The sequence below is a fragment of the Antrostomus carolinensis genome, unplaced genomic scaffold (assembly GCF_000700745.2).
Source record: "Antrostomus carolinensis isolate BGI_N321 unplaced genomic scaffold, ASM70074v2 scaffold16198, whole genome shotgun sequence".
Taxonomy (NCBI): Eukaryota; Metazoa; Chordata; class Aves; order Caprimulgiformes; family Caprimulgidae; genus Antrostomus; species Antrostomus carolinensis.
In genome coordinates this window covers 1-14,894 of record NW_010335122.1, presented here as the reverse complement: position 1 = coordinate 14,894, position 14,894 = coordinate 1, and the positions used below count along the sequence as shown (strand labels likewise).

Here is a 14,894-nt window from a genome sequence, read left to right as displayed (position 1 = left end):
TTTTTTTTGGTTGTTGTTTAAATTTCTGACCCTTGCACCAGTAGCATCCCTGTCCTGATCTCTGATGATTCTGTTTCCTACGCTCTAGAAAGATACGAACACCTGGCAGATCAGAGTCCTGTCAAACACCTCTTTTTATTTTTTTTTCCCCCTTTCCTTTTCTTTTTTAAATAACTAGATATAATTCTGCCTGCAGAAATGTTCTCATTATCTCAATATCAAGGTGGCAGGATTTCCTACAAGACCCTTAAGCATCTTTCCTAAAGGTAGAGACAGGAGTTATAAAGCTTGGGTTCTATGTTGGTACAGAACTCAATCATTCAGCAGTGAAACTGCAGATCTCCTGGGTCCAGAGGGCTGATCTGACTTCCCACATCACGAAATGCCTCTTCTCCGAGCTGTGGCTCTGGGACTGGAGTGTTGTGCTCTCGCTGTTGAGATTTGAGAAACGACTACTAAAAATTTTAAGTAGCTTTTAGAATGATACGTGGTGATAAAGTGCTGCAGAAGGTGCTAAAGAGATGTTTGATTTACGGTAGAAATTCCTGAGAAGATAGTGACTCTTATTGGAGCTTGCTCGTTACAAAGCGATGCCAGGGGTTTTGTACACTTGTTAATTAAATAAATAGTCTGCTAGAAAAGCAGCTTTCTGCTCTACTGGCTAAGGACACTGTTCAGGGCTCTGTACTCCCTTCAGTAGCTGTGGTCTCACTGTAGCTCAAAAGGAGAGTGTTGAATGTTGTTGCCACCCTCGGATGCGTTTTGGAAAGGAGGTGGAGGAGACGGAATTCTTGTGTCTGCACAAAACAGTTTGTGACTATTTCAGCTATTTTTTTTTTAAGAGAGTTTTCCATGGGGGGATGTCACAGATTATAAGATCATCACCCACTGTGATTCGATGAAACAGTTTTATCTTTCTTCTGTTGCAGGGGGAAAACCAGACGACATCACCGTCCTTCTTTCTATTGTAGCCGAGTACACAGACTGATCTGCCCGGAGCGTCAGCTGCTGGCGCTGTCGCCATCCCTGAGCTCCTCGCTTCACACGCGCGGGTTCCTGCTGGCAGGATTGCTTTCTTCCTTCGCTGCTGATCTCAGCAGCCGGTTCTCGAGCTCGTTGCCTGTTTGAGACACAAGCGAAGTCCTTGTTGAGAACCACTCTCGTAGTACACTGGTCTTTGTCTGCCAGCAAGAGATGAAGAAGCTCAAGGCTTGAAGCGTGTCGTTCAGAGCTTGGTCATTGTCCTTAAAAGGGGGAGGATCCATCCCACGTCGTTACTGCGTTTGAAACGTGACTTAATTTCAAAAGAGTAGAGTTGGTTTATCATCTTTCAAACTAGATCCAGTAGGTAAAACCTCTCCGAGAGGGCGTGTTACTCTCTTTACTAGAAGCGTTCACTCGTGATCAAAGGGCGCGCTGCAGAACGCTGTTCCATAAGCATCGTCTCGTGCCAGTGATAGCTGAGGTTTCGTGTTTCCGAGCTCCGGTTTTTCGGGAGGTTTAGAACTGCTGTAAACATCCTGCTCTTGCCGTACATGGTGTCAGCCTAGGAGCCTTTTCTAGTACGAAATTTCAAAAACAAAAACCACCAACCAACCAACCAAACCCCATACTTAGTTCAAGTTATATGGATGCAAATGTGTTTTGTGATTTCAGGTGCTTAACTGTGATCTTAAAAGTTCTGCAGATCATTTGTCCATAATGGGCCTGGTATCTGGATGGTTTTTGGCTGTGGATAATTTTATTTTAATTTATTTTTTTTTTTTTAAGACAAAAAAATTTTAACTCAGTCTCAAAAAAACCTGAGCTGGCCAAAGTTGAGGTCCTTCCAGCATTGTAACCCATCTCGCCAGCGCGGGATGATGCGGCCTCAGTGCTTCAGTGGGAGGTTGCACAGAGAACAGATCGTCCTCAGCCCCGACCCTCTTCACTTCTGGTAGAGAATTCTCTTGGTAACAAAAGTTAATTAGTGTTAATTGCCATTCTCGCTTGTGTAGAACAGAATATGCTGCACCAGTTTAAGTCCAGTTGATCCTCATCTTTCTGACTCTGAAACAAGCACCTCTTCGCTGATGCTGTGGCAGCAGCAGTAAGTACCTAAACAGAAATGATTAATGAATAATCAGCACGATTTACATTTCAGTAACTAAAGTTTCGGGTTTGGGGAATGAACCTCCCTGATGTTTACAGTTATCTAACAGCCACTTTGCAATAGTACATTTCCTTTTCAATTACAGGAGCTCACATTTGTTCCCCCTTTTTTTTTTTTCCAGCAAGCTTTCCTTTTTCTTTCCCGAGGTTCATACAAAAAGCTGATAGCTGTAAAGATATATATATTTTTGGTCAGTTTTTCATTAACTTTTTTGCTGGTAGAAAAGTATGTAGAAAATAAATTAAAGCCATGTTTTTATATATATACATATATATATATATGTATATATATAAAAAGTCAGGTAATGTTGCTGTTTAGGTGAGTGCAGTTAAACTTGGTCAGTAAGGAATCTTACCTGCTCTCAAAAGGAGATTTTTACTACCTGGTTTATTGTATTAAAACTGTTTAAGTTTGAGGTTACCTCAACTTGTTTAAAGAATTTTTGTGGACTTGTACTGTATATTTGCGTAACTATGTCAAGCTTTTATTTAAGATCATTTAACATGTACCATGTACATGTCATTTTACTATATTTCAATGCATCATGCTTGTAACAGGCATTTCATTTATAATAAGTGATTAATTTGGAAGCTCTTTGGTAATTTATCTGCTATTCCTAAATTGGCATCACGTTAGTTATCTATTTTAAATCACCTTGTAATTACTTGTCAAAATGCCTTAACTACCCTAACTTGACCAAAATAGTATTTTGGTGAGGGTATGGGGAGGATGTGATATTAATGAAGACAAATTAATTAAGTTTTGCCATCCATGGAACAGTGAGTGGTGGAGAACTTTGCACAAATTGTCAGTCCTCGTTGTTTTTTTTGTTTGTTGTTGTTTTTTTTTACAAAAAAAAGCCGTATCTCGCTGTCTCGTTAGGAGGAATGTATCCATGCTGCAGTACAGGGCTTTGTTTCTAGCATTTGGGAGGAGAGTTTCTCTCTCAAATCTGGGTGTCTCTACATTTTATTCTCCAGTATTTACTCTCACGCTTCTCGATTAGAGCAGATTTGATCAATTATTCTTTCCCTTGAACTTCCCTGAAAACGATGCCCCCGCAGACCCAGACTGTGTTGTACTCTGACCCCTCGCTCTCAGCGCGCTCGGCCCCAGCCCTCCTTGACTCTTCCTCCCCCTCTGCTGTCTGGAACTCTGCGTTGGGTGACGTACGCGGATCAGGGGGTGGTGAAGGTGCTCACCCCGGCGTGAGGGATCCGCGAGCGGAGAGGCTCGGCCGGCTTCTCCCACCGCGCCTCGCGCGCTGCAGTGGAGCCGCTCTTGGCCGAGCAGTAGCTACAAAGCCATTTGCCTCGTATCACATCGTGATATTCTATATTAATTTTTTTTCTTATTTCTTTTAATAAAGAACAAATTTGGATTTTGATTTACAGATCATGAGTTTATCCCTCACCAGACACACCAAAGACCAGTAAAGCTTATAGCTTTTCCATCTGTTTATAAAGCAATACTGTATTATAAAGAATTGATATTTTTATCACAGGCTTGATTGGTTTTGTTTTTTGGGGTTGTTTTTTTCTGTTTTGTTTTGTTTTAAGATGTGCACTCTAAACATATCAAACTTAATTTCTTCCTTTGAACTAAAGCTGTCTGCGCACAAGAGATTTTTTGGAAAAGGAAATGATAGGGCCCATAACTAGCAAAATAATTGTAAACGATGCATGAAGCAGTGACACTTCCTAGGAATTAGATTTTTGTGACTATTCATGAGGAACGTACCAGGTGGGTGTTCCACGCCAGGGCAGCCAGCGTGAGCGGAGCACGGGCTGACCTTCAGCTGCTGCAGAGGGGGCGTGTTTGTGTTCGGGAGCGGTGACCTGAAGGGACAGGAGGAGTTTTATAGAAACCAGTAACCACGTAAGGTAACGGGACTGGGAGGAACTGGGATTGCTGCAGCAGCGGTACCAGGTGTGTGGGTAGAACAGGGCTAAGATGTGGTGACTTTGGAAAAACTCTCTGGTTCCTTGCTACTTTCATGGCTATCTTTGGGAGAGCTGCCACATACAGTTTCCCTCTAAATGTACTTTTTTGGGATGTTTATGAAGAAAGTATGGCTGAAAAACAACCAAACCAAAAAAAAACCAACCCAGATTTTGGGACCAGACAGTTGTGAGTGAGTAAAGGAGGAGGGAGAGGTGAAGGTCTGGCACAGATGTGAAGGATTTTGTGATGGAATCTCCATCCTTTGGGAATGGACATCCTTTTTCCAGGGTAAAAAATTAGATTGTGCGTGTAGAAACTGACTGTATGGAGTAGTTTCTTACAAAGATAGCTGAGATAATGAAGCGAGTCCGAGTCTGTATCTAATGAGGATGCTTTTTTGTTGTTGTTCAAATGAGACGATCATCTATGCTTACCTAAGGCAATTATGTGAATTTCATGTCTGAGGTATAACTTATGCAGGAAGAGTTCTGTAAATACATTTAAATGAATTGTAAAGATATTTAATAAATATAGTATTTATACTAAAATGTGGGTTTTTTAAAGTAAAATTGATTGCACAAACTCTGTTTGTTAACGCAGTGGTGTCGCTGGTGGCACAGAGGTGTGTGGCCACCAGTGCTTGGGGTGCATCGGAAGGAGGAGGCAGGGCGAGGGAAGGGAGCGATGCAGCTCTGAACACAAACGCATCTTGAACTCGGGCTTCCAAACAACATTTTTATTTTTTAATGCATTTCTACACCAGCTTTGGCTGGTCAGTTCAATGCCAGCTCTGCAGAGTTCTGTAACCTCCCGCCTGTTCTCTGGCAGTCCTGTGTGTGGCTTTGCCAGAGTCAATGGGCTCATTTTTCCAGCATTTGGAACTTTACAACAGCAGCTTCATTTGCCTGAGGCGGTAACACAGTTTGAATTCTCCAGTGAGAGAATCTCTCTCATCTCGAGAACTGTTCTCTCTCATCTCATCTAGAGCTGGATGAACAGCCAAACAATACACCGACCCCCATCTAGTCACTCATGCACCATGACAGCAGCTGAGGGGTTTGGGGTGGCCCGTGCTGGTGGTTAATGCAAACCATGACTGAGCCCTCAGCCTGTGCTGCCAGCGCAGGAACTGACACAGCGCTCGGTACCGAGTCGAGTTCTGTCCTTTTCTCACATCTGTCTCATAAAAAAAGAAACAGACACCACTGGAATTGAACTCCCACTTCCCAGACAAAACCTACTCCTGAAATGCTGCTTACCACACATTTTCAGAACACAAATAGTTTCCATCAAGTTCTAACTTGCTGAAGAACTGCAATTAAACTCTAAAACCAGAACCAGCTCCGCAGTTACCGTGTCAAACACGCTTCTCTCTTTCAAGGCAAGTTCCGATGGTCTTGGATCCAAACACTTCGTGTCACTGGAGAACTTGGGAGCTCTGCTCGTGGCCAAAATCCTCTTCGGTGTCACTAGCTGTTGCTAAGCTATGGAAGGTGAGGCTGATGGCATCCTTCTCCTTACAAGACATTGCTCCAAAAAATAAGGAATGAAACTGGAAAATGCAAGATTTATAGAAGTAAGAAACCTCACGTGATACAGAACTTGGGGCTTAATTATTTCTGCAGCTTTTGCTATTTTAAAATATCTGTCTGTAGTGTTTCCTCATGAACTGCACCTGCCATCTGTGAGTATTTCAGCATTAGTTACACGTGGTGGTGGTGGGTTTTGCCAGCTGTGCAGAACTGAGCAGCAACTCCAGGCAGCGCTCGGCTCAGCACCAGCCGTGGCACCCGCTGTAACCACCGCTGGGATCCTCACCTGCTGGTAACGGGACTCTCTGGCCTCTCCCTCCAGTGCTGCCTGGTCCTCTGCCTCCATCAGGGCTGTTCCTTCCATGCCCATCGCATCTCTCGTGACTCTGGGGATATTTTTAATCTCTTGTTTCACCAGAGGACTCACAGGTTTCACCGACTCTGTGTTCGGGGCAGTTCCGTTCCGCTGCGGCTTTTTGGAAGCGTCTGCGTTGCTGTCTTTATCCATGGAGGTTCCATCAGCTTCACCCGTACGTGTCTTGGAGCTGGATTGGAGAGAGCAGGTCAGGTTAGTAACTGGCTTTTACATGTTGGGTTTGGTTTTTTTTTTTTAGAAGGTCTTTATTTTCTGTTAATGAAAAGCCTTATGGCTTTAGATTCTCAACAGGGATCTTCCCCTCCCACTGCAACAGAGCCCCGTGGAGATAAAAGCAAGCAGCAGCGAGTACAGAGCGCTCTCCCTTGTGCCAGGTTTTACTGCTGTGTGTGATGCCGAGATGTTCCTGCACCTTGTCTGGTTCAGGGTTTTCCTCTGAACAAAGACTGCAGGATCTGTACAATTCTCACCCTGTGAGAATGAGCCAATTGCTTCCTTTCCATCTTAAATCTGACTTGGCTGGAAAACTTTAGACTTCAATTTTTCATCCTCTTAAGGCAGCGTGCCGCCCTCACCCGCCCCCAAAGCCCACCGTTACCTTTCCTGGCACTGGGAGAAGCAGGGAGGCTGCTGGGAAGCCGTCTCCTTTCCAATGTCAGACAAGGTCGCCAGAATAAAGCTGGCTTCCAGCATCATATCTTCAATGCTGAAAGCAATGGGTCTGAACACAGATATTCAGAGACTCAGGGCGTGTAATGACACACAGTGCAGAGGAAATACAAGTTACACGATTCTATAGACAGATTAAAAAATGCCTCCTCTGGAAAGCTGGAAATGTAATAGATTTGCTCCTAGGGAGTGAGATGGCTTCTTATTACAGATTTAAATGCATCACCTAGGTAGTGCTATACAGTATTATACTTACTCAAATTACAGTTCTAAAGATGTAACTTAAAATTATATTTTAAACAGAAAATGTATTGTTTTTTCAGAGTACTGAATACAATCATTGTGTGCGTTAGACTGAGAGCCTGGAGCATCCCAGTAACTTGTAGGTGCTCGTTAGTCAGCACGGCTGGATTAGTAATGCTGGTGCTGAGGTGAAGTGGTTTTTGTGTAATAACAAACTACTTAACTCTGTATCACAGATTAGAAATACAGCTTTTGGTGCAAAATTAAAATCTATTTTACTGTTCCAGGTAAATATTCATTCAGTAACCTGCAGCCAAAACCAGACTGTGGGGTTGTGACTGCTGTATTTCTAGACAGGTGTGTTCCAAAACGTACTTTCCAGAGACGTCAGAGTGGATGGAGACAGGAACGTTGGTAGCCTCTGCAAACGCCAGCAGGCCCTGCAAGAAGGGCTGAGTGGTTAGGTGCTGTTTTAAAAACAGAAGATTAATATTAGCATGTGAGTTTATCCTGGCTGCTGCTTACTGGCAAAAAGAGCCTAACAGTCTGCTGCTTCTGAAATCTATTTCTTGCCTTCCCTGCCTGGAGCTTTGCCAGAGAATCACAGAATCAGAGACTCGTTTTTGGTTGGAAAAGAACTTTAAGATAATGATGATCACAAGCTTCATGTGGCACTTCTGTGGCCAGGACACTTTCTCCAGCACAGTCACAGTGTGTCTGCCCAGCACTGAAACTACATCCGTGTTGTTTTAAAAATGTCCCTCTTGCCTTTCAAAGGCCACTGTGAGGGACTCCGCAGTGTCCTGAAAACCCTGGTTTTTAAAGCTAATTCTGAAGCAGCTGGTGAAACAGAGCTGCTGGTCAGGAGGCCTGGTGGAAGGAACACCCCAGGGCTGTTCTGTAGGGACTCTTTGGGATCGTCCTGGTCAAGTCAGGCAAATTAATGGGAAATTTTGATTATTTTTCAAGACAAATTCTTACTTTACCCTCAATTCTTTAAGGCAAAACGTCACTTCAGAATCTACTCCAACTTGAAAGTAGTCAAATTCATCTGGATTTAGCTGTATTTCAGTAAGCATTGTCTTTGAAAAATCTGTTTAAAATAACAAGAAAGTCAAGGACTCAAAGTGAGTGGAGTTTAAACTCAACAGAACTACCATTACAGCCATGAGATATTTACATCAGCATCACTTGAACAAATAATTGTATTTTTATGGTGAGCAGCAGTAATAAATGTTTAGCTTATCTATAATTATTTCATAATTAAGTAAAATAAACCCCTCAATTTATTTACAGTCTATTATGTAGATTTGAATGGCTTTTAACAGAACCTATTTCATGTTCCTCTGTGTGATCTACCCTGATACCTGCTGTCGTTCTAGCAAATCTGCTTTATCACAAATAGTATTACCGGCTGCGTATCTGCCACAGAGATGGGAAGACCAAAAATCTTTAACAGATTAATCATAATTGCTGACAATCATCATCAGAGGACAATGAAGGTGGATTTAGGTTCTTTGTTTGAAACCATAATCATTTTCCGGATACGTAAGTGGCAACAGGAAACAGGCTCTTTGGTTTCAGGTATTCAATTGTTGCTTGTTATCATGAGATTAGGCTGTAGCTGTTATTACACGTGTGAAAAGAAAGTGAGAGGGTTCTTCCACGATGTGTTACAGTCTCAGAGGTATTCAGACAAATTCTACAGCAGTTTAAACAGTACACACCTACCCAGTCCTCTTCCAAAGCCAGGCTGCTAGCAAAGTCTTACAAACTGTTCCCAGTCTCTTTCTCCGAGCGAGAGGTTTTATTTCCTCTCAGCCTCCAGCGAGGCCCCTCTGCCTGTTCAAATACAAAACCTGTAAAGCTCCTTAAAACTGCAGACACAGATACTGAGAGGGCACCTGCCAGCTTCTGCGAGACACAGCCTGCCACGTGGGGAGGAAAACAAGCCCAGGCAGAAAGTGTAATTTCTTTCTTTGGAAATCTAGACCTGACTGTGGAGAAACCCCATTTCAAAGCGCAGGTTTTGTGCCGGTGCGCGCAGAACATTTGCTGCAGGCAGGGAATTGCATCACACGCCACACAACACCAACAACGCTCGTGCTTCCTCCTTTTTCTCCTTGGCTGCTTGGGGTTTTTGGTACCTCATTAAATTTTTACCTACTGTTTTTTTCACCTTCTTTCTTATGACCCTGGTAGGTGTATTATTTTTAAAATAACAAAATTTGTCATTCAAAATGTAACTTTTTAGTGTCTTTTTATTTTCAGTACTTTCTTCCCTGTTTCACTCCCGTTTCCACCACTTAATCCTTTTTTCTCTCCACAGCTTCAGCCTGTTCCCAGCACAATCCCCACCCTACGCTCTAGGCACTCATCTTTTTCTAGGTCATTATCCTCAGCTTTGGTCATAAGCAAGTATGAAAAGCATGTCTTTATTACATGATATACAAGAACCTACACTTCAAAAACACAATTACATCTTTAAAATTAGTTTGAGTCACACCCCAAGAATCTAGTTTGTTCTCCATCTCCGAGAGAGATCTGAAAACGGCAGTGCAGCGTAACAGCGTTAGGCCACCTAAGAGACTTGCCTTTATACTAAAATATACTCCAGAATGATATCAATTCTATAATTATGGTATTCAGATTTAAATAGTTCTTTTCTTAAAACATAAAATTATCTCCTTTTTGCCATGCCCCTGCTCTTGCAGCACAGTAATTACCTCCGCTCAAGCCTACAGCAAGTGGCGTAATTTATTTCAATTGGCTGCTCAGTCTGATATCTGCTGCTGATACCAGGAAAATGTTATTAAAAACATACTTTCTTAAAAGATATTAAAAGCAGAGGGTGTCAGTGTGACTTTGAAATCTCTCTAGATATATTCCCTCTCTTAAAAATCTCACTCAGTCATAAAATGCATTCTTTATTTATGCTGCAATAGTTACAGTTCCTTTAGTTCACCTGTTTTACAGTCACAATACTGTTCCATATTCTGAATTTCCTTACCCGTGTCCTCTTCAGCGTAACTCTTGAAACAAACTTTCATCGGAGTAACTGATAAAGTTACTTCTTCTTGACTGGTTGGAAAGTGAATCATTGTGTCAGCCAGCAGCCTATAAAATTTAATTCAATATTAAAATTATTTTACATGCCACAAATCATAGAATCATAGAATGGTTTGGGTTGGAAGGGACCTTAAAGATCATCCAGTTCCAACCCCCCAGCCAGCAGCAGGGACACTAGCTAGTATTTGTTACTCATCTTAGAAATTAAAATTGTTGACTGTTGGAAAAACTGCTTTTGAAATGCACATCCCTTAAAGTGTGCTGGATCTTTTAAAGTGATTTCTATAGCAATAGATACATAAGATGTCTAAAAATAAAACCAGGAATTCTGAAAGCAAATTTATTTCTATATAATACCTGCGTCTGCTGCCAAATCAGGCTTATGTATGTTGCTGCTGCCTTTCTAGATAAACAAATCACCACTTAGAGCAAAACCATCCCCTTTATTGGAAAGCTGCTGGTTTAGAAGTTGTGTAATCTTTCTCTAAACACGATACAGAACATCTGTACAGAGCTACCTTTATACACCTTTATTGGCTGATTTCTGTGCCCAGAGCTCCTGCGCACAAGCAACACCGTGACAGAAATGCTGTCAGGGAAAGCACAGTCTGACTGGCCTTTGCCTTTCCTTCCCACAACAACCACACCTCGGGGTGGCTTTTCAAAGCAGAACTTTGTCGTATTGCAGAACAAAATGGATGCTTTTACCACTGGGTTCTTTGCCTAGAAAATTGAAGTGCTGCTTTATTTGTTCTAGGTGGAAGCTCCTTAAAGGTGTGAAGTCAAATTATCCATTCCCCACTTCTCATGGTTGGACTGAGCAGGATTAATGGCAAAGTGATGCAAGTTTCTGAAGTTGTAACGTGAAAAATCAAACACTAGGATACAGGATTTCAGAGTTTGCCATTTTTAACTGTGCCCCAATTAGATTTTGATTGTTAATGACTTTAAAGAGCAGGATTGCCTCCCATATGATTTTATTTTTGCCCTCTCCCCAAAAAATATTTTTGTATTCATTACCTGGAGTGGACTTTAAGGATGTTTGGACACATGTGCTTTGCAAAAACAGCCTGCAACGGATCACACTCTTGAAATGCCAGATTATATGTTTTTATAACACCTAAGTGTAAAGGATATGAACAAAAATCAATGCTGGCCTGTAATTTTTAATGGTTTTTCAGTATTAATTGTTCTTTTAGGAAATCTCAAGAGATAAAGTAACCAAGTGACTCACTCTAGCTATGTGGAAATAACTCACCCACAAATAGAAAACTGAATTAACCTGCTATCTAAGACTTCCTTCATCCCATTAGTTATGCTCCTCCAGCATCTGAGTTCTTTAAGAATCCACAAGAAATAAGTGAACAGCAACAAATGCAGGGGGAAAAAAAGGCTTCAGTATTTAACTGGTGTAATAATATAAATGGTGGTGGGATACAAAAGGCAAACCCTACAGATCTCTATTTCTAGATAAGCAGGAGCTAAGAGAGATTGTCTCCAGAACTAATTCAATGTATTATCTCATTATTATTAATACAAGCTAGATTTTTAATAATATAAATCACTGCCTATTACACAGCAGAGCTCAACAAACTATAGATGCTTATAGATCACAGAATGGTTTGGATTGGAAGGGACCTTAAAGCTCATCCAGTTCCAACCCCCCTGCCAGCAGCAGGGACACCTTCCACTAGACCAGGTTGCTCAAAGCCTCATCCAACCTGGCCTTCAACACTTCCAGGGAGGAGCAGCCACAGATTCCTTGGGCAACCTAGATGCTGGTTCTTCATGAGTTTTACAAAGACTAATGCTGACAAACCTCCACGATGTTCTGCTGGACTGAGGATGTCAGACCTGTTACCCTGCTGAAGAACTGTCAGTATCACAAGTGGAAAGACTCAGTAAGTAAATCCTGTAGTTCAAACACCTGGGAAAAGAGGATTTCCCTCTTTTTCAGAATTTACTCCAGCCTAATTCTCAATGTTGTAAGCAACAGGCTGACAGTTAATACACAGCACTGAACTGAAGAATGGTCATCTGATAAAGGCTGTTATAACTTCAGTTTAACAAGGTGATGCACATAACAAATATAAATTACGATGTGAAGAAGCTGAAAGTGTTTGCCATGATGTTCCATCAATAACATTCAGTTAATAATTACACTAAATATTATGTTGCCCTGCTGCTTTAATCTGTAAAGTCACTTCATGTGTAACCTACCGTGTTTGCAGAGGAGCTGAAAAGTTACGTGATGATCATTAATATTTGTATAAATGCTGCATTTCTCTACGTTCCTTTCCAACACATTTACACATCTAAACACAGGAAGAACTGACTGAAATAAATAAATAAATAAATCAGTGCAGAGGTTACTCCCCAAGCAATTTTGCAATGTTATCTCCTGAGTTTCATACAGTGTCTCTCAAGCTCCTGCCTTTAAGGCTTCTCCAAACTGCCCTGTGAGCAGACACGGAGGCAGCCGATACTGGTCCTCGCCCGATACGTGACCAACAGGCCTGTTTGGTCAAAGCTCTCCTGCCTCATGCTGCTTTTGAAGGCACCAGGAGAAACACTCCAGAGGCAAAGATGGGGTATTCCTTCACCCCAAGAATAAGCTGGTTCAGACTTTGGGAACTGCAGGGCCCAGCACAGGAGGTGCAGCTTCTGAACATCATGAAATACTAAAGCTCTTCCCTTCTGCAGAATTGCTGAGAAGCGGTTGAGTTCAGAGCTGTCCACGTGCCCCTATGAGCCTCCCCCTATAATTTCATTTGGAAATTAGGCTAATTTGCTGCTTCCAAAGCTGTGCATAACAATCCATTAAAATGTACCTTAATTATCAATTTACATGGGAGGGATAACTGTTTTTCCTTCTGAGACACAGCTGTCCAGCAGTAATGTTGAAAAAACATGGATGAGAAGAAGACATATGCATACGCTGACCTTGAAGAATTCACGGATCTTAAGGCAAGCTAAAAATGTAAGTAAAGTAATTTATTCACTGAAAACTATTTCATATTGAACTGTTAACAAAAAAAAAAACAACCCTAAAAAACTTCTGTGCTTCAGTACCATACCTAAGTCACAAAACCTTTAAATTTGTGCATCTCAAAATAAATACAGATGCATCATGCATACAATCATGCTCGAACTTATCACCTTCATTATCACTGGTCAGAAGCCACTGGTATAATACAGGCAGAGGAATCCAATTTACAGACATGTAAGTGGCCCTGAAGTGTGAGTTACCTAAACACTTAAAGCTCAGCTTGTGTTTGAGGCATTTGAAGGACTGTGGTTTATTCTCAAACAGTCTTGTTGACCCACCCACATGATATGTACAAATGAGCAAAAGCATTACTAGCACCTCAAAAAATCTTCAGGTATAAAAAGAAATTATCTCCATTTCTGATTTTCCAGCTTCCCAGCAAGTTAAGGAGAGTTGGTAACTTTTAACTAAGAAACCTCTAGAGAAAACCCTAATTCTGCTGGAAATGGTGTTTGATTAACCGGAGGCATATTAATGGATGCAATCTTCCTGTTGAGTCACACCGGTACAAAAAATGTGTTGTTTAGAGGCAGCTTCTGATGTGGTACAAAACATAAACCTTTTGACCTATGACAACAGAAATAAACCCCTTGGTATTAATTTGGATGTCCTGGACAAGCTTCAGCTTGAGTAACAGAAAGTCAAAGAATACTAGGGGCAGGAATGAATCTTCCATGATGTACTCTCCATAATTACAATTACAGAGAATATGGCATTTGTCCATATTGAAAGTGGAGGAAGCTGAGCGAGAATGTCAGACTGAAGGGTACCTGTAGGAAAACAACACAATATCCAACATCATAAATACCATGCTTCCAATAAAGCTTTTAAAATTACAATAAATCAAATTCACTTACACCTTTTTCTACGGGGTCAAAACAAAATTCATCACTAATACGTGCTATGGCATGTATTGCTCTTCCAAACACTAGCAGGAAAAGAAAACAGTGTGATATAGATTCAAAGTTAAAAAAAAAGTTATACTGCATTTTCTCCAGAATAATTTAAGAAACATTACAACATTACACGTTTCAAAGAAAACCGATGACATGGTGGAAAACTCTTTACTTTTAGTAGCACAAACACTGTGATGTTTTTGACAGCTGCCTCCAACATGGTGAACCTCAAACGTCACCTGTGCCTTTCCAGCAACCGGCATGACCTGATGTCACCACAAATTAATTCAATCTAATTGGACAAAACACTACTGATGTTAGAAATTACATTTTGTAGATGGGAAGAAGTTTGAGCAAGCAGTAAGCAGCTGGACATCTGTAAAGCCCTAAGAAACACAGCAGAAAGCAGCAGTGGGTCTCCAAATGTGCCTCTGCCCACCCTGGCACTGGCAGAGCAGTGTTTGACATGAAATGCTGTGTGCAGGGGGTGTAGTTGGGCCTCTGGAAGCAGAACGGTGGGCACAGGGAGGCAGCCAGCCAAGCAACGGCTTCTCCACCTGAAAGTACCACACACAGATCCAGCCCTCTGCTCTCTAATCTGAACAACCTTCAGAGGCCGCGTGTTGCCCCACAAAAATGCCTTTGTCCTCCTGAGGATGAGGAAGATGCATCTCCTCAGCTCTGCTGTGACCACAGCGGGGCTGCACACAGCTCCCAGCACTTGGTGCCCCACTTTGCACTGTCTGAAATCCCCCCACGGGGAAGGTCGCTGAGGGGGGTGGCAGGGACCGCAGGGTGCCACAGGCCAGTCACGCAGCCCCATGGCTGCCAGCCCCGCTGTGGGATAACTGTTTCCCCACACACACCCCTCTGTCCCAGGGAAGGCTGGCCCCGCTGTGGGATGCCCTTTTCTCCCACATACACCCAGGCTCGCTGCCTCCCCTGGGGCCACGGGTACCTCTGA

At 42.2% G+C, this 14,894-nt stretch overlaps 1 protein-coding gene across 1 annotated transcript; it reads right to left on the bottom strand.

Annotated features, from left to right (window-relative positions):
* Positions 1-5,513: 5,513 nt before the first annotated feature.
* LOC104519283 (cell cycle checkpoint control protein RAD9B) lies at positions 5,514-14,193 on the bottom strand. The gene is given in 11 exon segments (XM_010174440.1): positions 5,514-5,648; positions 5,915-6,173; positions 6,603-6,725; positions 7,292-7,356; positions 7,903-8,009; positions 9,927-10,033; positions 11,006-11,105; positions 12,206-12,320; positions 12,817-12,957; positions 13,892-14,004; positions 14,007-14,193. Coding segments are annotated over 11 exon segments (1,452 nt in total).
* Positions 14,194-14,894: the final 701 nt, after the last annotated feature.